The sequence below is a fragment of the Camelus bactrianus genome, chromosome 32, assembly GCF_048773025.1.
Source record: "Camelus bactrianus isolate YW-2024 breed Bactrian camel chromosome 32, ASM4877302v1, whole genome shotgun sequence".
Lineage (NCBI taxonomy): Eukaryota > Metazoa > Chordata > Mammalia > Artiodactyla > Camelidae > Camelus > Camelus bactrianus.
In genome coordinates this window covers 5,353,895-5,380,405 of record NC_133570.1, presented here as the reverse complement: position 1 = coordinate 5,380,405, position 26,511 = coordinate 5,353,895, and the positions used below count along the sequence as shown (strand labels likewise).

At 49.4% G+C, this 26,511-nt stretch overlaps 2 protein-coding genes and 1 long non-coding RNA gene across 6 annotated transcripts in view; 2 read left to right on the top strand and 1 right to left on the bottom strand.

Annotated features, from left to right (window-relative positions):
• Window positions 1-2,231: 2,231 nt before the first annotated feature.
• SNRNP35 (small nuclear ribonucleoprotein U11/U12 subunit 35) lies at window positions 2,232-7,448 on the top strand. Of its 2 annotated transcripts, none has more exons than XM_074356386.1 (2): window positions 2,232-2,342; window positions 5,676-7,448. In XM_074356386.1, exon 2 carries the CDS (start codon window positions 5,679-5,681, stop codon window positions 6,423-6,425), a length of 747 nt encoding a protein of 248 aa, XP_074212487.1. In that variant the 5' UTR covers window positions 2,232-2,342; window positions 5,676-5,678; the 3' UTR covers window positions 6,426-7,448. The 2 variants fall into 2 exon arrangements, with proteins under 2 accessions (XP_074212487.1, XP_074212488.1); XM_074356387.1 differs by lacking the exon at window positions 2,232-2,342 and adding an exon at window positions 2,349-2,544.
• Window positions 7,449-8,447: 999 nt separating this feature from the next.
• Window positions 8,448-26,205, top strand: LOC123612670 (uncharacterized). Its single transcript, XR_006719958.2, has 3 exons — window positions 8,448-8,516; window positions 22,301-22,443; window positions 26,117-26,205. It is a non-coding gene; the product is annotated as an uncharacterized LOC123612670 (long non-coding RNA).
• The window catches only part of RILPL1 (Rab interacting lysosomal protein like 1), a 37,305-nt gene continuing 19,918 nt past the window's right edge, over window positions 9,125-26,511 (bottom strand). Inside the window, exons 5-8 of one of the 3 annotated variants that reach the window (XM_074356380.1) lie at window positions 19,895-20,067; window positions 17,699-17,791; window positions 11,686-11,709; window positions 9,125-9,997 (exon numbers count right to left, since the gene is read on the bottom strand). In XM_074356380.1, the coding sequence (XP_074212481.1) occupies window positions 9,853-9,997; window positions 11,686-11,709; window positions 17,699-17,791; window positions 19,895-20,067 (435 nt within the window). In that variant the 3' untranslated portion in view covers window positions 9,125-9,852. Of the gene's footprint in view, window positions 9,998-11,685; window positions 11,710-11,983; window positions 12,072-17,698; window positions 17,792-19,894; window positions 20,068-26,511 lie in introns of all 3 variants that reach the window. The other 2 variants (XM_045506332.2, XM_010969717.2) reach the window with 2 other exon arrangements.

The window sequence follows — 26,511 nt, the reverse complement described above, 5'->3', positions numbered from 1 at the left end:
GGTGAAATGTTTATTCAGGGTGGTGAGTGGGAGGGTGGGAAAGCATTAAAGGAGGCCACAGGTAAGCAGTGAGAGGAAAGCCCTCCACCCTACTCTCCAAGCCAGCTCTTGCTCCACCCTGGAATGTAACAATACGCTCTTCCAAGAGCTGTTGAGAGAACTACAGGAGCTTAGCCCAGGGCCTTGCAGGTGGTGCTAAACGTTTGCTTTGAGATAGCATTAGTGTGGTGGTGATCATTTTGGAATGTAGAAATATCAAATCACTATCCTGTGCACCAGGAACTAACATAGTGTTGTGGATCAGCTATATACTTCAAAAGCAAAGAAACTCATAGAAAAAGAGATCAGATCTGTGGTTACCAGAGGTGGGGGGTGGGGGAGAGGGGAATTGGACGGAGGCAGTCAAAAGGCACATATTTCATGTTATAAGATAAATTAGTATTAGGGATGTGTTGTACAAAATGACAAATTTTGGGGGGAGAGGTAATTAGGTTTAGCTTATTATTATTTCCTTTCTTTTTGGAGGAGGTACTGGGAATTGAACCCAGGACCTTGTACATGCTAAGCATGTGCTCTACCACTGAGCTATACCCCACCCCCAGCAAATATTTTTAACACTGCTCTATTATATATGAAGGTTGTTAACGAGAGTAAGTCCTATGAGTTCTTATCACAAGGAAAAACATTTTTTTCCTATTTTTAAAATTTTGTATCTATATGAAATGACAGAAGTTCACTAAACTTACTGTGGAAATCATTTCATGACGTAAGTCAAATCATTATGCTGTAAACTGACTATAAATAAAATAAAAATTTAAAAAATCATTATGCTGTACACCTTAAATGTATATAGTGCTGTATGTCAATTATATCTCAATAAAACTGGAAGAAGAAAAAAACTATTAGTGTGTAACTTCTATAGAAATGTCTAGTAGTGTAGTTCATGTTTCCCTCCAGAGCTGCTTGGTTTGTAAAGTATTTTGTTATATAATTGACCATCCTACTTTCTACCTCTATGAATTTGACTATTCCAGGTCCCTCATAGGAATGGAATCATAAAATATTTGTCCTTTCCTGACTGGCTTATTTTACTTAGCATAATGTCTTCCAGGTTCATGCAAGTTAAAATTATCAGAATTTTCTTCCTTTTTAAGGCTTAATAGTATTCCACTGCATGTACATACCACACATACGTTTTTAAACAAAAAATTAAACTATAGATATTGCTCATTTTAAAGAATCTATACATTTTATTATTTTACTTTAAGAAGATGTACTATAAAGAAAGCTCTACATATTCAAACCTATGCTTCACCTACATAATAAAGATTCAGTAAAGATTGGATAACAGTAATACACCCTTAGTAATTGGTGCTTGGCTTACCTTTTAAGAATAAGATTGGAATCAAAAAGAGGTAAGTTGTTGGCAGAAATCACCCACTTGCAAGGAATAACCAGAAAACGGGTGGCCGAAGAACAGAGAACCCGTCACCAAATTTTAGAAAGCACAACTGTATCGATAATTTCAAGTTGTAACACAAGTCGTAATCCAATCGAATATACTGACCTTACAAAAAAGAAATAGTATAATCTGAATGCATCCATCTATCCATTCTACAAATATTTATTGACCACACGGTTCTGCCCTCTCCCTCCCAACCCCAGGTTTTAAATCGGCTTCCTAACCGTGACTCTAAGACAGGGGTCCTTAAAGAATCATTTGAGGACTTGCAAAAAGTGCAAACTTTCAGAGATTCTGAATTCATAGATCCCTGCGGGACCCAGGAAACGGCATTTTAACAACCTGCCACGCGCTTCCAAGCTCATTTTGAATAAGTATTTTGCTTGCGTGGAAAGCGGATTTGTTAAACTCAGGGGTTAGAAAAGCTCTGGGAGAACATACGTAAAGAGTTTCACTGTGAACCGGCACACGTACTTTCGGAGGGAAAAAAAAACACAAAAGAATCAAAATCTCTAAGCGAGTCTGAGAACCAAAACTCTCACTGCGCTGAAAGATCCCTTCGCGACCGAGAGCGATTCTGCGGCTCCCAGCCAGTCAGCTGCACTTTCGATAGTCTTTCAACTCTGTTAATTGTTCAATTTAGCAGTTGTTGTCTTCGTGAAAATTTTCAGAAAAACAGAAATTTCATTCTCTTCGGAGACGATATGACTTCGATGCTCGACGCGTGTGACTGAATTTCTTAAAAGCAAAGACGGAAAGAGGGCCGTGACGAATCTGCTGCTTCCAATGTAAAGGTCCGGTCCGGAAGGCGGGAATAATCTTCCGTCGCTTGGAGCTCGGCACCAGTCCCCGTGACAAGGGAGGTCCGAGCCTTGCTGAGGTGAGCGAGAGCGGTTTAGTCGGAGCAGGGCCCACCCTGGCGAGAAGGACGAGGGGATTCGGCCTGGACTGTGTGACGGCTCGTGTGGGCCGCCATGTTGAAGCCGGGCAAGGGCGGAGACCTTTTGGGGTTGTGTTGCGGTGAGCGGGGGCGATAGCTGGGTCGGTAGAACGGCCTCTTCCATCCTGCGCCCACCCAGAAGGTGAGGGGTTGGGGGATGTAGCCTCAAGGGCCTAGGCGCAGTTGCCGTGGGGGGTTTGGGAGTATAGACTTTCCACCGAGACTTCCGCCTTAGCGTCCGCGGCATCGCTGCGCATGCGTGGGCGGCCCCGTGTTCGCGTCTTCAGTTGGTTTCCCACCTGGTGGGAAGCGCGGGCTTGTTCCGCAGACTCACCTGGGAGAGGCGTGCTTTGCTTGCTTGTCTAATAATAGCTTTCGGGGGCATAATTTTAATTATAGACACTACCTTATCTCGTCTTACCTAAGATGCAGCGAAGTGGCATTTAGTAACATTTTACAGATAATTTAAATTTTGCCCAGGATATCACTGGGTCTTAAACCTGGGTGTTCCGACTCCCAATCCAGTGCTTTTGTACTATCCATACTTTTGTCCCTAATCGCTAATTGCCCCACCTCCCTCCACCCCACCCCCCGGTGAGATTCGTCTTTAACGTCTCGTATTCGTTTATGAAGTAATGACGAGAATCTAAAAATCCAAAGAGATTGTTGTAGGAAATCTCAACGTAGCCACGGAGGACATACACCTAGAAAGATCAATGAAGGGTTGTGAAGCCCGCTCTTCTCTTGGTATTTAGTAATGATCCGAGCATTCAAATCAGGAAGAAAACAGAAAATTCATTTTTTTATCCCTTTGTAGTTCTCTCCAGATTTTAATTTGAAGAACCCTTACAGCTTTGAAGAGGAGTTCTGACTGTGTACAATAATGTCAGTTTTATTTGGTGGATCTTTGTGACTTTCCTGTGGAATAGGGAAGGGTTTCTTTCCTACTTGGTTGGGGCTCTCAGCCTCAAACACCCAGACCTAGCCAGCTTTTTCCTAGCCCCATCTCCAAAGCTTTATATTTTATGACAGCCATCCAAGGAAATAGTTAAAAGCTCAAGCTCTGGAGTCAAAAAAGCCATTGGTTCCAACTCCCTGTCCGGGCTACTTCTGTGATTTGGGATTAAAAAACCCACCATTCTGTATCTCACCCTTCGCATCTGAAATGGGAGTAATAGAAGTATGTGTGTCCTGGTATTGTTGAGAGGTGAGGGGAGTTGAGTGCTTAGCACAGTACCTGACACCACCTCAGTGTTCCATACAAGTTACCTGTAATTATTACGGTCTTTGGGTTTTGTTTTGTTTTGTTTTCCCTGCAACCTTGTGATGAAGGTAGGAAGTAAGATTAGAATCTTAAGAATTTTAGGGCCATGTAGAGGATACCAGAGCAGAGTCCCAAACCACATAGTGGTCTCTCTCTCTTTTTCCCACATGGAGAAATTATACCCATGATAGAGAAAAGACAAAGTGAGTGAGAGGCAGAGCTGAGACTGGACCAAAATTGTCTCACTCTCGTCTCCTGCTCCTTCCCTTGCTCTAGCTGTTTATCATCCTTTTGCTGATAAGAGTACAAGAGAGGTGTCTTCTCTAAAGTTGCCTGTTAATGATGACAGACATAAGCTCTCCTTTTAACAGTTTGGCAGCAGACGGAGTAATGCTGTTTTGTCTCTCAGTTCTCATGAAGTGGTCCTTTTTGTCTTTGGACCAATAAAGGTTCAGTGAATTTTGACTGGAGTCGGTTCAGCTCCCCAGCATTTATCATGAAGTCCCAGGATTGAAGAGTGTTTATTGTGCATGGGGAAAAACATGAGCAGTATGTCAGAAGAGGTACCATGAGCTGTGGGAGAAACAGATTTGCTTCATGGGGAAGAGGCTGGAAGCTGGACTTGGAAGGACCAGTGGAATTTCCACAAGTGGAGATGGAAGAGGTAGAAAGGAAGAGAATATTCCCAGCAGAGGCAGCTGCACCAGGAAAGACATGGAGCTGGGGAATTAGGGCCCATTCAAGGAATGAGGAGCAGTCCTGGGTGGAATAGGATTTGCAGTGGAATATAGTGAGAGGCTAAGTGGAAGTCAGAGGTCTTGAGTCCATTGATTTTCAGTTTTATTCTGTAGGTGTTTGACTTTTTTACTAGGAAAAAATTCCACTGTGTGCCCCGTAAACAATCACTCCCCTTACATAACCCATAAACTGAAGAACAAAAGCAAAAAAAACCCTTGAGGAAAATTTTAAAAAGAGAGGGGAAGGTATAGATACCGTTTTAATAAATGTCATGGAAAGATGCTGTTAAGAATGAGGCTATCTATTCAACAGAGCCCTGGTTTTTAAGTAACATTTCAGCCCTGGCTCTAAAGCGTTACAGAAGTGGTCACGTGATTTTTTAGTAGTGTCTGAAATGTTGGCAAGTACCTGATCTTCCAGCAGGTTCACATGAATCAGTTATCACATGTCAGATGTAAATTTACCCACCCTCTTTCAGAAAGAAATACTCTCGTATCAGAATGGATGACAACTGCAGTGAACTGAAAGCCTGCGGCTGGGTCACTGTCATTTTAGTTTTGCTACCTGCTTACTGACAGGTGCAAAATGCTGCATTCAAAACACCATTTTCCCTTGTAGTTTCATTTTTAAAAAAGTTCTTTTCCTTTAGTGATCCACACTGAAATATAATATCTAGAATTTGCTTGAGGATAATCCGGGAGCAGGGACATGAGTGGGGGCACAGGTGAAACCAGACTGGCCAGGTGTCAGTCGTAGTTGGAACTGGCTGGGAGATTCAGGGAGGGTTACGCCACTGTCTGCATTGGTATATGTCTGAAATTCTTGGTAGTAAAGAGATTTTAAAAAACACCATTTCTGTGGCAGTTCCCAGGCTGGTTTTCCTATGACCATTTTAAAGTCTGAAAGGCGAGCCTGTTTTGAGTCTGGATTTCGGTCCATGTTGCCTCATTATAATGTAGTTGGTACATGCCCCCTGCCCTCCTGTGCCTAAGCTGGGTAACACGGATGCGCCGAACTCAGGCATGTTGCCCTCTGCTTCCTCCCAGGAGGGAGGGTGGGTGAGTGGGAAAGAGCATCCCGGAGCCCCGCTGCCCGGCTTGGATACTGTATCCCTGGCTTTCTAGCTGGGGGGCCCCAGCCTCTGAGAATTTGCTTCCCTCCCTATGGAGGAGGAGGCGAATGATTGTTATCTACCTCCCTGGGTTGTTGCAGGGATTAAAGCCATAGCTCGTAGTCGGTGCTACATAAATGTTCGCTGTGATCCTCCTTAGAACATGAATGACTGGGTGCCCATCGCCAAGGAGTATGACCCGCTTAAAGCTGGCAGCATCGATGGCACTGACGAAGACCCACACGACCGCGCGGTCTGGAGGGCCATGCTGGCACGCTACGCCCCCAACAAAGGCGTCACCGGAGACCCCCTCCTCACCCTGTTTGTGGCCAGACTGAACCTGCAGACCAAAGAGGAGAGGTTAAAGGAAGTGTTTTCCCGCTATGGGGACATCCGGCGGCTTCGGCTGGTGAGGGACTTGGTCACCGGCTTTTCAAAGGGCTACGCCTTCATTGAATACAAAGAGGAGCGTTCTCTGCTCAAAGCTTACCGGGACGCGGATGGCCTGGTCATCGACCAGCACGAGATATTTGTGGACTACGAACTGGAAAGGACTCTCAAAGGGTGGATTCCTCGGCGACTTGGAGGAGGCCTGGGGGGGAAAAAGGAATCTGGGCAACTGAGATTTGGGGGGCGGGATCGACCTTTCCGAAAACCCATTAATTTGCCCGTTGTGAAGAATGACCAGTACAGAGAGGGAAAGAGGGAGAGGAGGGAGCGCTCCCGATCCCGGGAAAGACACTGGGACTCCAGGATGCGGGATCGGGATCGAGACCATGACCGGGGCCGGGAGAAGAGATGGCTGGAAAGAGAACCAAGCAGGGTGTGGCCTGAGGGTGACTGGGAGAGAGAGAGGGACTTCAGAGATGACAGGGTCAAGGGGAAGGAGAAGAGGGACAGAAGTAAGTAGAGGCTCCCCTCCCCCACCGGAACCCCAGCGGAGCCACGGCGTCAGTAACGGTGCAGGGGCGTCTGCAGGGCTGGCGGACGAAGTCCAAGTCCACTGGTCGAATGAAACTTACTGATGACAGTGGGGCTGGGATACGTTTCCTTTCGACTCTGGAACCCAGGTTCAAGGCGAGCACGGACATTTTGAATTTCTCTTCTTCGTGTTATAGTTTTAAGGACATGTTATTTGATAGGCATTTTGTAGTCACCGGCATCTGTGCAGAAGGGCCTGTGGAAGGAGCCACCAGTTAATTTGGCACTAGAGAATTTGTTTTGATTTTCTGCCATCTGTTGGAAATGACCATTATGAGGGCTTGGCAAAAAGAGGTGATGACTGAAAATCATTTGTGTTGGTCCTGTGACTCCTGGAACCCGAATCTGGTCTGAATCTAAGTTGTGTCTTTTCCATCTTTACATCCATGATGCAGGGGTTTGCAGCATTGAAATAAAAATGGGGTAGAAAAGTGAATCCAGGGAGAATGTCCAGAGGCTTCTCAGCAGTGATCTGGGTCAGCCACGAGCTTCTCTTGAACAAATATATAACTCCATTCTCCAGCCAAATGCTGACTGCTTTTTCTTCCCCTTTTCCTTTTTTGGTGGAATGGCTGACATTTAAAATAAAAAACCAGAGCTGCAGGGCTTTGGGGCTACTGTGGTTTGTGACAGTCTTCCAGCCCTTGGAAAAGGGAACGCTCAAAAGAAACGAGAGTGGAATGAAGATGAAATCAGTGAAAGGTTCCTACCTAGTTCTGGTGGGTTGATTTCCTTTTTTCCCTCTTGATCACCTGGTGGCCTCTGGTTTGTCTGAGAGCTGGATATATTGACCTTAGCTTCTGAGGGCTTTGAGTAAGTTCCATACTGTTCACATGATCTTCAGAAAAGTGACATTTAACATTTTTATTTTATCCACGGCTGTCTCTTTGAAAGTTCAGGTTCTTAAAATTCATGATGTCTCATGCAAAATAAATGTCTGATTTAGTGTCAAGACTCGCACATTCATTACTAGGTTTTTGCATTAGGAGTATGCCTCCTATTGAACGTAGGGAACCTAACTATTAGTCTTAAAATTGCCATTAGAATGGTTTTTAGAAAAATATGCTCTTCCCTTTGTAAATTTCCAGGGCAGAATTTTATTACCTCCCAAGTCTTGCAGGAACAGCCTTGCAGGAACAGCTTTCTGGTCTCACCCACATTTCACTTACGGGGTGTGACATGGGCTGGCGTTGGTAGGTGTGTGAGCTACACAAGAGCGCTCCACATCAGGGAAGCCTGTGTTGAGAGAGCTTCGGAAGAGATGCATCCAGGGCAGTGTTTACATAGTCTAAGCCGGCGGTTGTCAACCCTGAGTGCCACACTCAGACCCCACCCGTGGACATTTGGGCTTAGTCTTGAATCTGCCCTAGTAACTAAAAAACCCAGTAGAACCCCCTGGCAGGGGCTGCAGCGGAAGCCTTCAATGCGGCAAAGGCGGACACCCCCCGACCCAGCAATTCTGCTTCAGGTTTATTCTGCAGACTGACGCACACGTGTGAAAGTGTGCGGTGCTGTTTTAGATCAGAAGGAAGCTAGTTGTCTACTGGTGGGGCCTGGACAAACGGGAACAAATTACACTGTATAGTCGACCAGGGTTCCCCAGTCTTGGCGCTGTTGGCATTTGGGGCTGGATAATTCGCTGTCACTGGGGGCTGTCCTGTGCACTGTAGGGAATGTGGCAGCATCCCTGGGGTCTGCCCCCTGGATGGCAGTGGTACCCTTCCCACCAGAGGTGACAACCAAAAATGTCTCCACAGAGTGCCAGGTGTCCCTGTGGGCCAATTGTGAGCCCCACGGTCTTTTACACTGATGTGGGGGCATGTCCAGGGTGTTCTAAGGAAGAAAGGTACAGATAGCAAGTGTATGATATACTGCCAATTATGTAAAAAGGGAATGGAAATATATATATATATTTAACATAATTTGCATGTATATTTATAAACTATTTCAGGAAAGACACCCAAGAAGCTACCAACACTGGTCACCAAGAAGCTACCAACACTGGTCACCCCTGGGAAGGGTAAGGAAAACTGACTGGGGCAGGGGGATTCCTCAGTATACATGCTTTTATGTTCTCTGAGAATAAGCTCTGATAATTCTAATGGGCAGTCAGGTTGGAGAACCACTGCTCTAAACCAACGTTATCCCTTCTGATTGTTTTTCTCAGTGATCTGAGAACAGTTCACCTGATGGTTTCTTAGCAAACCACAGCAAGATGTGTAGACAGCAGCCCTGTCAGACGTACTTGAGCGCTCCGTTAGGAACGGATACCTCTCTCAATCTGTGAGCACTCGGCCTTGCACCGTGGGTGCCCCGTGGGCGGACAGAAAGCAATATTTGGGCAAACTCCCAACTCGCAAGTTGCAGACGGGGCACCTGGCTCTCCGTCTGCTCCTGCAGCCCCACGACTCAGCCAGACACGCGGTCCCCAAGCCGTCTTTTCACCCACCGCCCTCACTTTTGGCAAGTCTACCCACCCACCATCCGGCATCCCCTGGGGTTCCGCACCCCATTCCCCATCCGCCTTGGGACATCTGTCTTCTTTGCAGGGGACTAAGTATTGGACGTAGTGAATGCTAGAAGGAAATATGCCAGGGGGAAAAAATCCACACAAGAAACGTTGCACTATCTCGTCCTTAGCAACTTTGTTCGGTTAGTACTGCATAACTCACAGCAGATTCCAAGGCACTCGCCTTAAACATTGCTACATGCTCTAGGCATTGTCAGTTACAAGGTGCAGTGGAAAACCATGGGCTCTTGCAAAGCTGTCTCCAGTTTCTGGGTGGGAGGACTGTCACCCCCGTTTTCCGTTGCTTTGTGTCTGAGCTGGGCCACCTCGTCCTGTGACTTCCGAGGCCTGCTTGTGTAGTTGACACATCCTGTACATAATGCTACCACCATGACAATTTCATGAACGTAACTAATGAAAACGTACCACTTCCCTGCCTCCCACCTAAGTGTGACAAACGTGATCATAAAACTTCTACACACAGAATTTCATACAAAGCAAGTCAAACAGCAATTATAGTGGCAAGTGATGTATCTGGCGAAGCTTGTGTTACTGAAGTTAATGCAAAAGTCGACCTCCACTCGTGGTATTATTAAATATATATCCTAAGGGATCAGAGTCATCTATTAGAAACAGTGATAGCCCTGGGTATAAATAAACGTTTCTTTAGAGTTTGGCATCAGTTTTTCAACGTGCTTCCTCAAAGCAGACAGTTTGTTTGAGGGATCAGTTTTGAGGGTACATCTGAACCAAGAGGTGTACAGGGTTGTGACACCTGGGGCGGCCAGGTTCCATTGCAGGCGCTGGCAGTGGGCACTTCAGGTCCGAGGACAGAGGTGGGCCACGGTCACAGGTGCTGCAGGGCCTCCTGTCCTTGCTCCGTGTAACCGTCGTCTCGGTGGGAGTTGGCCCACTGGCCAAAGGACTCGTGGATATGCACGTTTCTCTGTGTGTTGGCCAGACGCTTCTTATCTCGGGAGAAGAAGCTAAACCTTTTGGAAGAGAAGGAAAGAAATGAGAGCCTGCCCTTGGCCGTGCGCGTCACGGTTTTTGCAATGCCAGGGACATACAGCGGCAAACGTGAAGGGAGCAAATCAACTCAAGGTGTGAACGGAAGAGTTGGGGGGTGCGGGTCAGAGTTATTCCAGAAAGCAGCAGGGGATTCTGCATTTCACTGCCATGGGACCTTGGAGGTGGCACGGTGTGGTCAGGGTGCGCACGTATGTGATGTGTGATGCATCCATCTCCCGCATTAAGCACTGCTGGGGATTTCTTCTCATTATGAGTGGAAGTAAAAAGCTACTGGGAACATAAATCATGAGTCACTTTACCCTAGTGATGCAGAGAAAGTAATACTCGAAAGCCACATGGAGCGTAAGATGATTCTGATGTAAAGAGACGAATGTTTTAAATTTAAGTAATTATGTATTTATTTAATATGAATCGGGAAACCAGCTAAGTACATATCAAAGCCCAAACTTCATGGAGATTACTGCTGCTAAGAATGAGGTGAAAAGTGGACAGTTAAAAAATAGGACAGTTAAGATATGTATTAAGGGTACACATGGTTCTCTGATTAGATGAACACTGTGAGTGTAGTATGTGAATGAATTTTGAGAAACATCAAAATTGATGACAAAAACTGATTTAATAGTGAAAGCCTGGAGAAGTTACCACAGTAACTACATAGCAACAGTTAAAACGGACCAACGGGTCTTTTTAAGACAGATGTGACTTGATCACTGATCAGTCAGAGTGAACCATCTGATGCCTAAAAGATAAAGGCAGAAATCAGAGGCAAAAAGCTTACAAAGTGGTCCATTTAAAACAAGGTTGGCTTTAACTCTACCTAAACAGAGACTAGGACCCCGGCCAGTACACCTGAGCTGGCCCATTTTGAGTATCTCCCCTCGAAACCCTTTCTGAGCTGCCAGCTGTCCTTCCATGCTCCCAGCCCCTAAAGGTTCCTTCTATTCTCACCAAGTTCCCTTACTCTTGAATTTTGGTTTTTGAACTTGGTAAGAGATCCCGTCGCTCTGTTATGTTCTCCAGGGGCAGGGATAGGAATGAACCACTAAGAAATCAAAGCTTCAGATCAACTATTTTTAGTTCCCTCTGTCTGTTCACCTATTAGCTTTTTCTTTTTTTCCCCCTTAGTGCGATAGCCTATGGTTTCAATCACATCTAGGTGAAAATGATTTTCCTGTTCTGTGGTTACTGGATCCTACAGTAGCTTCCCACCAGGAATAAAGTGGTCTTTCATCGTAAAGGTCGGGCACGCCAAATTTGTCTGGAAATTCTCCCTACAGCCAGTATGTGTACTAGCAAGTGAAGGCATGATTTTTTCATCCTGGGTTATTTGTGAGCACTTTTCATAGTGTAATCAAAGCAATCAGCTGGCCAAAAATACAGCGGCACCCATCACTGTTACATTTCACGTCTACCTGATTCAGGCAGGAAAGCCACTTGCCACGCCCTGTCCAAGGGGACACTGAGAGAATCAAGATGAAGGTCCCCTCCTCTGTTTTTCTTTTTTTTTTTTTTAAAAAAACCAAGATCAAATGGCTCACTGATGATGGCTCGGCAAAACAAAGCGGTTTAGAAAGCCAGGGCGTGAAGATCGAAAACACAGCGTTAGTGTCACTCAAGGGGTGGGTCGTGGTGGGCGTTGATTACTGACCCGTCACTTAAAGGACCTTCTTTACTGGATCATGGACAAGGTGGTTTTAGAATGGAAACAGAAAAGACAAAAAGAATTATCGGTGACAGAGCCGAGAATTCCGAGGCTTCACTCGTGCCGATCGAGCGTCATGAGTGGCACGTCTGGAATCACACACAACACCCACTTCAAATGGGGACACGCAGGTGATGGCCATGCAGCTAACGTGGCCAGAGGAGACAGGCCAGCCCCAGCAGTAGCCGCAGCAGACATTCCAAAGGCACAGCTCAAAAGAAAACCAGAAAATCACAGTGCCTACGAGGGACACAAGTCGTCGGACAGGCTGCAGTGTGGGGTCATCTATTATCAGTCCAGCGGCTACCATGGGCATTATGGCTGTAAAGATCCTGGTTAGAAAAGTACAGATAGACACAGAGAAGATAAAAACAGGGGAGGCATGAAAAAGAAACACACTCCACAGACAGATCAGCTGAAGGGTTTGCTTATGGTTTATGCTATGGGTGGAACGATACTGCTGCAACCCTCCCCCGTTCATATTTTGAAGTCCTAACCCCCAGTACCTCAGAAAGTGACCTTATTTAGAAATAGAATCCTTGTAGATGTGACTAGTTTTGGTGAGATCATACTGGAGTACGATGGTCCTCATCCAGTGCGACTGGTGTCCTTATAAAAGGGGAGATTTGGACACAGACATGCGTATAGGAAGAAGGCCAAGTGAAGATGGAGGCAAAGACTGGGGTGATGCTTCCATACGTGAGCAAAGGCCAAAGATGGCCAGCAAACCACGAGAAGCTGAGAGAGAGGCAGGGAACAGATTCCCCCTCACGGCTCTCAAAAAGAATCGACCCTGCTAACGCCTTGATCTTGGACTTCTAGCTCCCAGAACTGTGAGACAATACTTTTCCAGTGTTTAAGCAAACTCCATTTGTGGTCCCGCAGCCCTAGCAGATGTATACAGCATGTGATGACCACCTAGGTTAGACAGGGGGCCTCAAGGGCTGGAAACACAGGCCTGGGTGCGGGAAAGGGAAAGTCGACCCCTGTGGTGGGGGTTGGTGGTGACGAGCTTGGGTGTCTTCCAGCACATCTCCCCCAGCTGCCCTGAGCTGCAGGCTCTGTGCCCTGAAGGCGGCCAGGGGAGACCCAGGAGAGAAGGTGAGGCAGCCGGGTGGATGGGGCAGGAGAGAGCCTGCGTAATCACCTGCCTGGGTAGGTCAGAGCTGACAGTCAGTGCTCACCGGTTCCTTGTCTGGGCAAGGAAAGTGAAGAAGAAACGCCAGCCAAGCCTCGAGACCTTATTTTGAACGGCTCTGACTTTTTTTTTTAAGAGGTTGGTGGGGAAAGTATGATTATCTCAAATGAGGTTTGGAGATTCTCTGTCTGGATCACCCTTGATGCAACTTCACAGAGTAGCTGGAAGTTGGCATCCTGGCAGAAACACCTGGCTGGCTTCTCATGGGGACAATGAAAAAAGGGGGCTACCTTGTGGTAAATGGGCCCAATTCCCAGGGGCCAGGCTAGTTGGTACCAGTAGCTTTCTAGGGGCTCTAAACCACACAGTTCTGCACCCACCTTCACCAGGACTCCTCTCTCAGTGTACGTAACAGGGAGCCCCCAAAGACAGAGTCACTGGTTGGGGGTGGTCCCACATGTGGGGTGGGTATTTTGCCTGTACGGATGTTTGCCCACTAGGAAATCCTGGTCCTCATATGGGGCCTGATCAGGGGCGAGACTGACGCACAGGGATCCTGGGGCACCTAGGGGGTTCCGGCCGAGTTATTCTCTGTGTCTCTCACTGAACAGACTGCCCCCTTCTCTCCCTATCCCAGGTGCCTCACTATAGAAGCCGTCTCCTTCAGAGGGACTGCCACTTTCATGACAAAAAGACTACCTTGTTTTGGCCAAAAGTTATGACCTGGATATGATGTAGCTTTAAACTCCCCCCTCCCCCACCCCTCCCTGCGACAATTCTTTCTGTAAGACTCAAACCGAATGAGGTTCTGACAGTGGCATTTCAGGCAGCGTAAAGGGCGGCTGCGAGGAAGCTATTTCTGGGCTGCAGCGAGGAGGGCGGTGGGTAGGAGGACAGGGACAGGACGCACCGTTGTCACTACTGTTGGATACCTGGGTGGCCGCCTGCTTCAAGACCAACCTTTCTGGTGTGTAAGGCCAGCTGTTCTGATCGCAGCTTCCCTGGCTGTGCCTCTGCGCCCACTGCCAGCTTCCTGCCCCCCTGGGCAGCCCCCGCCCCTGCTCAGCAGCGAGCAGCTGTGTGTGCGTGCATGCGACCAAGACTGAGAGCCGGAGGCCACACAAAGGGGGCGCTGGTGCCTGGTGTCCACTGGGGATGAGGCTGGAGTCACTCAGGCGCTCCCTCGTGACCCTCCCGGGCAGTGCCAACCCAGACTCCCCGGCCAGCAGCTGCTCAATCACAAGCTATTCTTGGAACGTCTGGGCACACTGTTTTGACAGTGGCAAGAGTTTCTGGTTCCCTGGACCAGTTCAGCCCAGAAATGTAGACTCTGGTGTCTCTGGCTGGTGGTGCATTTGAGAGATAAGGGAACTGGGCGGTCAGCCCAGAGCTGATGACTCGGGAAGTGGGGTGAGCAAAAGGGGGCGGGAAGGCCGAACGAGACAGCTGGGGCAAGCACGGGGCGGGCGGCAGACAAAAGGCAGGGCTTCCAATCTGACTCTGATCCTTCTCGGCAGCATGAGCTCAATGAAGGCAATGGACTTCTCTGGGCCCCAGGTTCCTCATCTGAGAAATGCGGCTAACTGTCCCAGCTCTGAATCTCCATCAGGGTGAAGATACCCTAATTCAAGTGCTCCAAGACGGTGAAGCCCTCTCGAACCTCCATGGCAGTTACTGCTTACTTCCCGGGCAGTGGGAAAAGCAGTCAAAGGCGGGGAGCTGAGCTGGAGAACGGCCGTGAGAGGCACTCAAGAGGCCGTGTGACTAATACTCCACAAAAGCAAGGACGAAGGGACCAAGTAGACCCAGATGGCTGCCCGAGAGTGAAGGATGGAGAGGGAGACAAGCGTGGAGCCGTCTTAAGAACCACCGTTCCCTTGCCCGGGTCCCCAGGGAAGACCTGTCCCTGCCCCAGGCCCTGAGCTCGTGGCTGCACTGATGCAGCGCCTGGTCGGCGGCTGAGGTGGACAAAGGCGACCAGCGTCCTGTCTGGGCTGCCGGTGTGATGTTCCACTTATCCCCTAGAAGGCCGGGACAGCCGCGGGACTGGCCACCTGCACCCTGTGGACAGGAGATTCTGATTTCTCCCTCCCTCCCTGGTTCCCTGATTCCAGCTGCTTCTCCTGCCAGGCTCAGAGCCCCAGGTCTTGCTGAGTAACCAGAGGTCAAGCTAAAGAGGAGATGGGCTTTGAGAACAGGGCCCCAGGGTCCTTTCTGGAGCAATCTGGAAGAGAGGACCAGACACCACAGCCTGCACCACAGGTGTGGGTAGAAGAACTAATGGGAAGAAGATTGTTGGCTAGTTCTGATAACTTCCCTCTGGATTCTACCCAGTATGAGATTTGCAAAAGCCACCTCTTAATTACTTGTTTTAAAGAAAGGGGACTGGAGTGGAAAACTAGAAAGTCAGAACAGCCCAGCTTCAGAAGGAAGTCTCAGAATTACACGTGACTTGGAATGACAGTGCCGGCGACGCTGTAAATGCGCTTCACCTGGAGCAGAGATGCTAGCACGGTCCGACTGTTACAGGCAAGGAACTACTCTAGGAAGAAGACACTGGTCTCCTGGTCTCATCCCTCCCTCAGCCCAGGAAAGGCCTGTGTGGCTCATCAACTTTTTCTCAACTTCCCCAGGTTTTAACCCAAAGCATGTAAAAGCCATTCTGCTCATCCTTACATGCAAGTAGGGCTGGAGGACGGATCAGGGTCTAAGAGCAGTCAGTCCCATTTCTTACCGAGCACTGGATGGAAAACCCTAACCAAGGGTGCTGATTACATCACATAATCAGGACCAGAGGGTTCCCTCTCCCCAAGATGAGGCTACAGTGGATACCTGTTACGTCTCCGAGTTAATTAGCAAACTGACCTTGCTTGGGGCCTGTCCTTCCCCTCATTTCAGCTCACGGGAACTGGATGGAGTTAAAGCTACTCTCAGCTTCAGGTGTGAGAATGAGACCCAGGCCAGGCCTGTGGATGCACTGCCCTGTGATTGGCTCAGGGGTGGCCATGTGACCCAGTCAGAGCCAATGAGACTCGACTCTGACTCCCATGGGAGAGTCTCTCTTCCCACTGGAGTTTCAGACCAGAAAACAGAAGCCCGAGCTGATGGCTGCGGCATTTCCACCCTAAGGGGACAGCACAGCCAAGAATACAGCCCCCAGAGAGGAAAACCAAGTCAGAAACAGAGGGAACGAAGCAGAGCCCTGATGACAAGACCTGGGTCCAGCTGAGCCTGAAGCCAGAATGACCTGAAAATTTTTAGTTGCTTGGCCAACAGTTTTTCTTTAAGTTACTTTGAGTTGAGTTTCAAGTGCTGACGGACGATTATGAACTTATATGTGGCCAAGATGGTACTGGGATCCAGAGGAAGTCTTTCTGGTTCCAAGCTTCACCTCAGAAAATATTTATCCCTAACCAGAACTGGGACCACAGCTCCTCCGAAACCAGCAGATGGAGGGCCAGGCAAACGAGCAACACAGAAGTGGCAGAGGAGGCTTGGAAAGGAGCCGCGGGTTAACCCACACACTCCAGAGGGTGGCCAGCCTTTCCCACAGACACCAGGGCCCAGCATTTGAACAAGGCACCCCTTTCTAAGAGCAGAGGGTCCAGCAGTTACAAGGCTGCACACATTTTGTGTTCCCTTCCCATTCCCCAACGCTGAGGATGAATTCAGTTCCCAGGATAAGAACTAGCCAAGAATTTCCAAACATAACTGGACTTCAAAGGTTGAGGCATCCGAGTAGTACCCCAGTCTCTCTCCCCACACACTCCGGTCTGCTTTCCCACCCACAGCACTCGCTTTCACAAGGCCTCTCGGGGCTTGCGGGGAAGAACCGATGCCTCTTCTGTAATGAGCCAGAAGGCCGAGAGCCAGGAGGACCCTCTCAGGGGGGACAACGAGGCCACAAGACAACTGGGAGCAGGAGGTGCTCTTGCAGAGTGTAAAACCTGGGCTCTGGGGCCGGGCTGCCTGGGTTCGAGCCCTGGCTCTGCCTTGTATTGGCTGTATGACCCAGGCAGGTGACTGACCTCAATGCTTCAGTCTCCTTAACTGGGAATGGCAGTGCCCCCACCTCACAGGGCTATTATCTGCGGGAACAGTAACCGGCACATAGTAGGTTCTTAGTAGATATTAACTAACTAGACCAGAGCTTTAACCTTTTATCTGAAGGGCTGTAGGGGTCAGTGAACCCGAAACTGTTTACAAATCTCTATGTCCCACCCCCCTACCCCAGGGAAAGGGTCTGCATGCTCTCATCCGCATCTCTTGTGATGCAGGGACCGCTGAAGTAGCTTTAAGTCTAGCTGAGGGCAAGGACTAGGTCGCTCTTTTCTTGCATGTCCCCCACAGCAACCAGGGCCTGACTCTGCATGCATTATGCACCAATCAGTCCTTAATGCAGAGACAGAGGGACAGGTGAAGTCCTCACAGAAAAGCATACATGGGGGGACCTGCGGCCATTCCGGACTCCTGGGGTTTCAAGTCCTTAAAATGCATGACCCTCCCCTACCGCGCCGTGTTTGCTGTCCTCAGAGACATGCCCCACTTGACGCTCTCAAGCAAGCCCTGAGCGTCAGCCACAGGCCCCACCCCTTTCCCGCCCGCTCAGCCTTCCCCAAACCTCTCTGCCCTGGAACCCCCCGGGAAGAGCTCAACCTTTAAGGTACAGAGGTGGACTGTCAAGGGCCAGACCCGACGTGCCCCGGGGTTAGGCCCATCTCAGCGGGAGGGGGTTAGTTAGTGACAAGCCTGGTGCCCGGGAGAAGAGAGCGGCCGTGGGACCCACCAGGTCGGCCACCCGCCAGCGAGCGGAGCACTTACAGTCGCTTGATCCCAGACTCCGGCTGGGGGGATGTTCTTGGGTGGGCGACGGGTGGAGGCTGGGGTATTCGATTTTCCTCTTCTATTTCTTCACTGGAAGGAATTGAGAGGCGTGAGGTAAAAGAGTCAAACATTCCACAAGAGCTGGACTATTCCAAGGGTATCGTCCGATGGTCCGGGAGGGCGTGTCCTTTTTCAGGGGAGTGGAAGTAAGGGGACCCAGGAGGACAACAACAGTTGCCTCTGCCCCACAGGCTCTCTGCCTCAAGGGCCGGCCTCGGAGCGACAGGAGTGGCCAGTGACGAGGGTTCGTCCTGGAGGCCATGGACACAGGTGCCTGCAGGCCCTTTGGCCCAGTTAGTTAAATGTGAACAATTTCAGGAAGGTCACCACATCGCTATTCTAAGTTTACTTTGGAGATTCTAGCCACAAAGAACGATTCCCTGTTTCCTGTTCTTGCCAAATGCTTCCTTGTCTCCACACCTTTGTGATTTATTCTGCCTGAAATATGCCACCCATAACATATCCCATACCTGAAAAGTACCCTATCCTTTAGGGAAGGCTCAGTTCTGATGCCACCACCTCCATGAAGCCTTCCTGATTTCCACCCCATCCCCAAGCCAGAAGTGACTTTTCTCTTCTTTGAACAGCCAGTGCACACATTGTCATAAAACTGTCTTAGGTGGCGGACTCACAGTGGGTTTTCAGTAAAAATGTGTGGCATTGTATTTTCTCTGATGTCTTATCTTCCCTCCTGGGGCAGGGACATCTGGTGCATCCTTCCTTCCAGCTTTCTGTTCAACAGATAGATGTTGTGCGCCTACGCTGTGCTGGTGCGCCTACGCTGTGCTAAGCTGCATGCTGAGTTCTGGGAACTTAGTCACGAAAAGACAAATAAGGTTTCTGGTCTCATGCTGTTGCAGTCTGGTGTGGAAACAGACAATAAAACAAGCATGTTCATAAACAGGATAATGTGAGATGGTGAAAAGAGACATGCAGAAAGTAAAACTGGGTAAAGCGATAAACAGTGACCAGGACAGGGCGCTCATCTGGAGGGGAGGTGATGAGGAAGGCAGGCCTCTCTGAGGAGGTGACACCTGACCTGACCCTGAATGACCAGGAGTCAAGAGCAGCATGTGCAAAGGGCCTGAGGTAGAAACAAGCATGGTGTGTTTTGGGGACCCAATAGAAGGGCAGTGTGTGCAAAGCTGAATGAGTATGAGGTTTCATGGCACGAGATGGTGGGCTAAGTCAGGAGCAGTGCTATCCGCAGAACTTCCCACGAGGATGGGAACAGTCTATATCTTTGCCGTCCAATATGGTGGCCATTAGCCACAAGTGACGACTGAACACTTGAAATGTGGCGAGTGCAATTGTTGAACTGAATTTTACATTTTACCTAAGTTTAACTCATTCAAATTTAAATAGCCACATGTGGCTAATGGCTACCACATCAGACGGTGCAGCTCTACCATGTACAAGAAGTTCACGGGCCACAAATGGACCAGATGAACAAATAATTAGGCTGCATAGCTCCACCATCTCTTATCTGTAATTCCAAAATCTGAAAAGCTCTAACACCCAAAATGCATTTGTGAGGTTTTTTTTTTTTTTGTCATTCATTTGATGGTAAAACCTGAAATGAAATCTCATGAGGCTGTTTATAGTCTTTATTTATCCGATTTAGTATGAATGTTCGTATCTTTTGCTGCAAAAATATTCACGAGTTTGATTCTGGGGAGCAGCCCCAGACCTCGCTTGTGGTGTGAGAGAATACACAGTAGGTGGAATATTCTTTTCTAACAGCTGGAAAGGTTTTTTTTCATTAAAAAAAATTGGGGGGGTACTTAGGTTGGTTTATCTATCTATCTATCTATCTATCTATCTATCTATCTATCTATCTATCTATCTATTTGATGGAGGTATGGGGATTGAGCCCAGGACCTTGTGCATGCTAGGCAAGCGCTCTACCATTGAGCTATACCCTCCCGCCACAGCTGGAAATTCTGAATTAAAAAATGCACCTGAACCCTTGAGTTACAGGAAGGAATTACGAGCGGGTATGTAAGTGCTTCAGGCCAGAGATGGTCTCCACAATGGATACAGATGCCATCCTTATTTTCCAGGTGCTAATTGTCCCCAAACTCCTCACAATCTCAGCAAGGAGCCAGCCTGGGAGCTCCCAGGGACACTCACCTCTTATAGTACGCCAGCTCCTCCTGCAACAAAAACACCTTGGACTTGAGCTCGTTCCTCTCGTGCAGCACGTCCCGCAGTTCCTGCAGTGTGAACCGGGGGCGGTTGGGGTCCTTGAGGTCCATGGCCACCTTCTCCACCTCTGAGACACACTCGTCTCCGCCCGGCTCCGTCTGGAGGAGGCAGAGATGCTGCAAATGAATTCCTGGCCTGCCACCACCAGCACCCACTACGCATCCTGCCGGAGCCCGAATTTCCCATCCTCCCGGGGCCTGGGCAGCTCGCCGAGGGCGCTATTTTAAGAACTTGCAGGCGGCCTCTGCTCACGTTCTATGCAGTCAGCGTCCCTCTGGAGACGAAAGCCAGTGGCCACCGTTGTTTGCCTTCTCAATAGCCAGACCCGTGGTCCTGGTGCCTCCCCATCTGACTCAGGGTTTTATTACAAATGACATTAAAAGGCACCCGAGGAGAAGAAACAGTGCACCCCCAGTGCCGCCACCCTCTTAAATCTGCTTGCTTTCCCTTTCCCGTGTTCTTGCCTCATTTTCTTACCAAGGCCATTGCTAACCTGGCCAAAGTTGTTGGAATCAGAGCCTACGCACAATTCTCTATTCCTTTTTCATCTGACATTAAGTCGTAGACACTTCCCCATTTGTGCCTGGCCCTCTGGTTAATCCCTCTCCTCCCCAGTGGCTGTGGGCATCTTTTCGCTGAAGTTCAGTGGGAGCCCTGATGGGAGGTGAGGGGGTGACATCACAGCCGACGTGCACACGCAGGGCACTTCTCCTCCATGCAGGTCACACAGATGGAGCCTAACCTGCTGAGCCACCTCCTCCAGACCCCAACCCCATCCTTCTGCCCTCTTCCTCAGCAAGAGCTTTTTAAAAGAAATTGTGATAAAATTCACCTAACATAAAATTTACCATTTTAAAATACTCACTTCGGCAGTGTTCAGCATACTCACGATCTTGTGCAATTACCACTTCTATCTAGTTCCAAAACATTTTCCAGAGGAAACACCACACCCTTAGCAGTTCCTCCCCAACCCACCCCCCAATTCCAGCCCCTGGCAATGACCACCTGCTTTCCATCTCTGTGGATCTGCCTTTCCTGGACATTTCCTAGAAATGGTATCATACAATATGTGGCTGTGACTGCCTTCTTTCACTCAGCATCACATTTTTAAGGTTCATCCACATGGTACCCTGTGTCAGTGCTTCATTCCCTTTTCATGGCTGAATAATATTCCATTGTGTAAAGACACCACATTTTGCCTATCCTTTTTATCCCCTGATGGGCATTTGGGTTATTTCGATCTTTTGGCTATTGTGAATAATGCTGACATGAACATCAGTGTGCAAAGATTTGTTTGAACACCTGTTTTCTGTTCTTTGGGTAGCTACCTAGGAGGGGAATTGCTGGGTCATATGGTGACTATGTTTAACTTTTGGAGGAACTGCCAAACTGTTTTCCACAGCAGCTGCCCCATCTTACATTCTTGCTAGCAGTGTAGGAGGGATTCGACATTCTCCACCTCCTTGCCAACATTTCTTTTTCTTTTCTTTTCTTTCTTTCTTTTTTTTTTTTTTCGATAGCAAGGAAGTTTTTGCAAGCTTTCCAAGTCAGCTGGGCAAATCTGCAGGTGGCCCAGACTCTCCAGGGTGCACTATTCCTGACACCCCCCGAGCCGCCAGCATCCCATGATTGTTTAGAAGGAGTAGACAGAAGCTTAGGACAACAGTGGGTGAGCTCTGGAACAGGGGAAAGCGGGATTGAAATACAAAACTAACCCCCTTCCCCCCCCCCAAAACAAAAAAACACAGAAGCACAAGGAGAAATGGACTCCAACTGAGACAGGCCAGGATGTTGAAGGGCTCCAGAAGGCAGAGTTGAGATGCCTCCCATCCTGGGAGAGTTGGGGACGGGCTGTTCTGGGAAAGGACACTTGTAAGGAGACACTACCCACCAGGGCAGATCAGGTGACAGAAGAGCCACCTGGCAGGCGCGGGCTGGGAAGTGGTCCTGACCAGGAGTCAGCACTGAGCAGCAGGCAGCAGGGGAGGCGGCCCACTGCAGCAGGAAACCTGACACATGCTACCCCCCAAGCCGGCTGGGCAGCAGAGAGGGGCCTCTTCCTATCCAAAGACTAGGGGAGGAAATGTTGGAGGACTCAGCTTCCCAAGAAGGTACTCCAGGCATCTGCTGGTGCCACACCTTCAGGGGGGCTGTGTCTTCAGGGAACATCTTCAGTGTCCAACTCCCTCTGCAGAGCCTCCAGGGCTGCTCCTTGGACCACCTGATAGCCACACATTGGGACCGTAACCCCTGTCCAATATCATGTATAGCAAATGCCTAGTATAAAGCAGGCACTCACTAATGCCAGTTCCCTTCTCTTCTTCTGCCCAGGTTAACCACAGAACATGCTTGGATGTCTCATATTTATTTAACATTATTGAGTATCAACTTTGCATCTGCTGGTCACTGAGCAAATGAGATGAATCAGACAGGTGGAGGTGGAAGGAAGATATACACAAATAAAAATTTACAAGGTAATATAATAAGTGGTGCAAGGGCATCAAACTCTGAGGAGGAACATGGAAGATGTCACTGCAGATGTGGTCTCTGTGCATGGGGTCTTGACGAATGTGTAGGAGTTTGCCAAGAACTCTGGGTCCACTCCAGTGACCCCATCCCCTCATTTTATTTGGCCCTCACTGTGTTCTAAAACTCTTTTGAATTGGTTGCCAGCAGCTTTAGGTCAGGGGATTTCACCCTAAAGTTTGGGTTTGGGGCTTCCTTTAGGGAAAAAACATTGGAAGACTAGGCCACACTGGGCCCACATGGCAACACTGGGCTGGTGCTGCATAGCAGCTGCTCCCTCTTACATGCTATTTCCATGGTTGCCCACTCCCCTCCCCTTTTTCCTTCCCTGCCTGTATCCTGGAGGTGTTGGCAGCCGTAGACCCAAATCGCAGGCTTGCACACTCCCTCCAGCCCCTCCCTCCCCCAGACAACTTGGCAAGTCCCAGGCCTCTCCGTGTCTCTGGGAAGGGCAAGCTGACAGGGGTCCATGCGCCCTGGGGAAGGCATAAAGCCCCTCAAGAGGGTTCCCAGCCCCTCACTTTCCAAAAGGCCTTTGGGCAAGCTGCCTGCTCCTCTCCGGGCCCTCATTACCCCAACCAGTCCTTGAAAACCCAGTAATATTTCTAAGAGCCCTTCTCACCCAGACACCTGGGGACTCCTACGAACACACGCTTTCAAGCCGCAGCAGTTCCCTGCTCCCCCTGCCACGGGCTGTCATCACCCAAGACACCGAAGGGCTTCCTCAGAACCTAACTTCTTTCGCTGGAGAAAGGATGGCTCTTTTATCCGTGAAGCAACCTGATTCCCTTAGGGCTTGGGGGTTTCCCGGATGGGAGCGTAAGGAAGCCCTGACTTCTGGGACCGTTGCCTGAAAGTGCAGGAGAGAGTGAGCCTGGGACTCTAGCTTTTCCAGGGCGCCACCAAGCACTGACGCGAGCCTTGGGCAGCCCCGGCCTTGAGGGACACTGCGCTGGCTCTTCCCAAGCCGGCAATCGGGCCGGTCGGCAGCCGGCCTTCTACGCTTACTCCACGGGGGACCACGGAGGTGGCCTGGGTTATCGTGGACTGTCTGCTGGTCCCGCGAGGCTGTCTGGGCACAGCTTGAGGGAGACGCCTGAGGTCCCAGGTGCTCCCCAGGGAGGCTCAAGAGACTGGCCGACAAGCAACGGGACCTGTCCGGAGGCCTTAGGGAGGCAACGCCCTCCACCGGGGCCCTCCAGCCTGAGACCTGGCCTCCAGGGCAGGCCCCCCACTGCCCGGGCACCTCGAGGCCTCTTCCTGTGTTCCCGAAGCCCCTGGCCCAGCAATGGGCCAGGACTGTGCTCTGGTCACCCTTGGAATCTCCAGGCTTCCACAGGGATGAATTCAGCCCCCAAATCCCATTTCACAGGTCAGCCATTGGGCCCCTGTCTGCTTTCTCTGGGTACTTAAAAAAAAAACTCAACTTACCAAGAAATCAGAACTTGCAAAACAGAGGCAGTGACGTCAAGGAGGTAGCTATTAACTTTACAGTTTTCTTACTGATTTTATATGAAGTCCTTTAGAAGGGAAGCCACCTCATTTTCTTAAGGGTTTATGTGTCTACCTACCGAAGGTAGGAGAACTGGCAGTTAGAACACGAGGAGCCGGATGAACTAGAAGATACGCTGCGTGAGAAGGCGGTCAGGACCGCGTGTTGTATGAGTCCAAGTCAGTGAAATATCCAGAGCAGGCACACCCACAGGGAGGGCAGGTAGACCAGTGCTTGCCAGGGGCTGGGGGAGGCAGAGATGGGAAGTGACTGCTAGTGAGTATGGGGTTCCTTTTGGGGGTGATGGAAACGTTCTAGACAGTGGCAATGAGCACACAATATAGTGAATATACTAAAACCCCTTGTCTTGTACACTTTAAATGGTTGGATTGTACAGTACGTGACTTATATCTCAGTAAGTAGGTTATAAGAATATACAAGGGGCCTCGTGTACTGCAGATCACCCTGAAAGGACAGTGATGCCCTTCAGAAAGAACCATGTAAATCAAGAGGCAACGATGAGAATGGATTCCTCCCCAGCTCTGGATCCTTCCATGGCTCCCATCTTCCCCCACCAATCCTGTAGCAGGGCTAACCACCCCCCCACTCCCCAGGCTGTTCCTCCTGCCTGGAATGACCTGCCCCACATTCTAACCCTGGACAGCCTACCCATCCCACAAGATTCATCTCAGTGCTCTGGAGGCCTGCACTGCCCTCTCCTCTGGACTCAGAATTCACTGTGCCATCCTTTGATCCCACCGCCCTCTATCCCAGCCGCACTATTAGATCTACTTAATCAAGTCAAATTCATCCCCTTCATTTGTCAGTTAGGAAACTGACCGCCAAAGGGGGATGGACAGGCCCAAGTCACATGGCAGCAGGTGATGAAGCCACCACAACCTGTGGCTTCCGTTTGAGTGACAAGCATCGTGAACTCCACTCAGCTCCAAGGGATGGAGTCAAACGCAGCAGAGACGCCCTGAGTTTGGGAACAGACGCTGCTCAGTGGGTTAGTCATAACTGTCACCTGATTTCACTCCCGTTCTGTCCCACCCCCATGATGCCAGAAAGGAAACTGAAACCGACAGGCAGCCAGGCCAAGGAGGTGTTCAATGTTCCTGTCTTAAAGAGATACGGAGCAGGGCTTGGAGTTTTGCAGCTGGGGTGATGAGCTCAGGACCCAGGTTTGGACCAGGTCCCCCCGTCCAGGCAGAGACAGGCCTGAGCTCTCATGGGGCTTAGGAGGTTGGAAGCGGTACACCTGGGGAGATGCGGGGTGGCCGCCCCACACTTCGCCTGCTGGCTCCTCTCCTCCATCCCAATGCTATAGATTTGGTCCAGCCCTCACCCTTCTTGTCTGGATTATTGCAAAGGGCTCCCAACAGCCAAGACTGCCATCAGCTCCTTGTTCAAACTCTTCAAATTGTCCTCCATAAATTCAGAGCTGATCCTGTCACTTCCCTGACAAAAGCCTGTGAAAGAATCCACATCCTTCACTGCTCAGCGTGTTGTGTGTGGCATTCTCAACCTTGACTCTCCGGCACTGATGACAACAGCTGTTGTCTCTGCCTGGCCTGCCTCCATTCCCACACGTCTCCAGGCTGAGTCACTGCAATTTGCCTCTGGAGAAACTCCCCTTCCCCACTTTCTGTGTATGCAGCTCTGATGGGCACCTCTGAGGTAGCCATGTGGCTCAGGAATGGACAACATGCATATTCTAGACCTCAGACCACAATGACTGTCAGTGATGGGCTAAAGAGAGGGTTCCCTGAGACTTTTGCTGAGAATCTGGGAACGAGGCAATTTCCTTCCACTGGGGTTGCAAAGCTGGTTAAGTACTGGGGCCACTATATGGCAAGTGGCTGCTTACGAATGACACCAACAGAGAGGAAAGCAAAGCTGAGAGGAGGTCTGAAACAAATTCCTGACACTGTCACTTGGGCACCTGGAACCAGCTATACCTGAAGCCATCATTAACTCAAAGCTTTTAGTTACACAGCCAAAAATTCCTTAAAAAAAAAAATCCTTAAACCATTTTAACTTAGGCTTCTGTCACCTTTATCCCAAAGCAGACTCTAACCTCTCCCTTTTAATACTTCTCTCTTTTTACCTCCCTATCTGTATCCCAGAGGTTCTTGTCCTTTAAAGATCCTAGAAGTGTATGGTCTAAATCCACAAGATACTGAATGACTGTGCTGGGACTTGAGCCAACCTGATGGTAAGCTCAGCCGTCTTACCTCCCCCACCTGTAACCCAGGAGACCAGCATGGTGCCTGCAAACCTGAAACAGTCAATAAATATTTGTTGGAAGAAAGAGCCAGCCCTGAGCTTTTCTCTTAACAGTTCCTTATGCTCTTCTGAAACGGCATAGCCATCTCCTACAGCCACCACCAAAAGCTTAGCATTATTATCACGGACATCCAGCTGAAGTCACAGATGGTCCACGAAGCTCCATGCCCCCCCAGTCAGGACTGACTGCCCTATCTCTGTGTTCCTGGCACACCCCGGGGCACATCTATGTGGC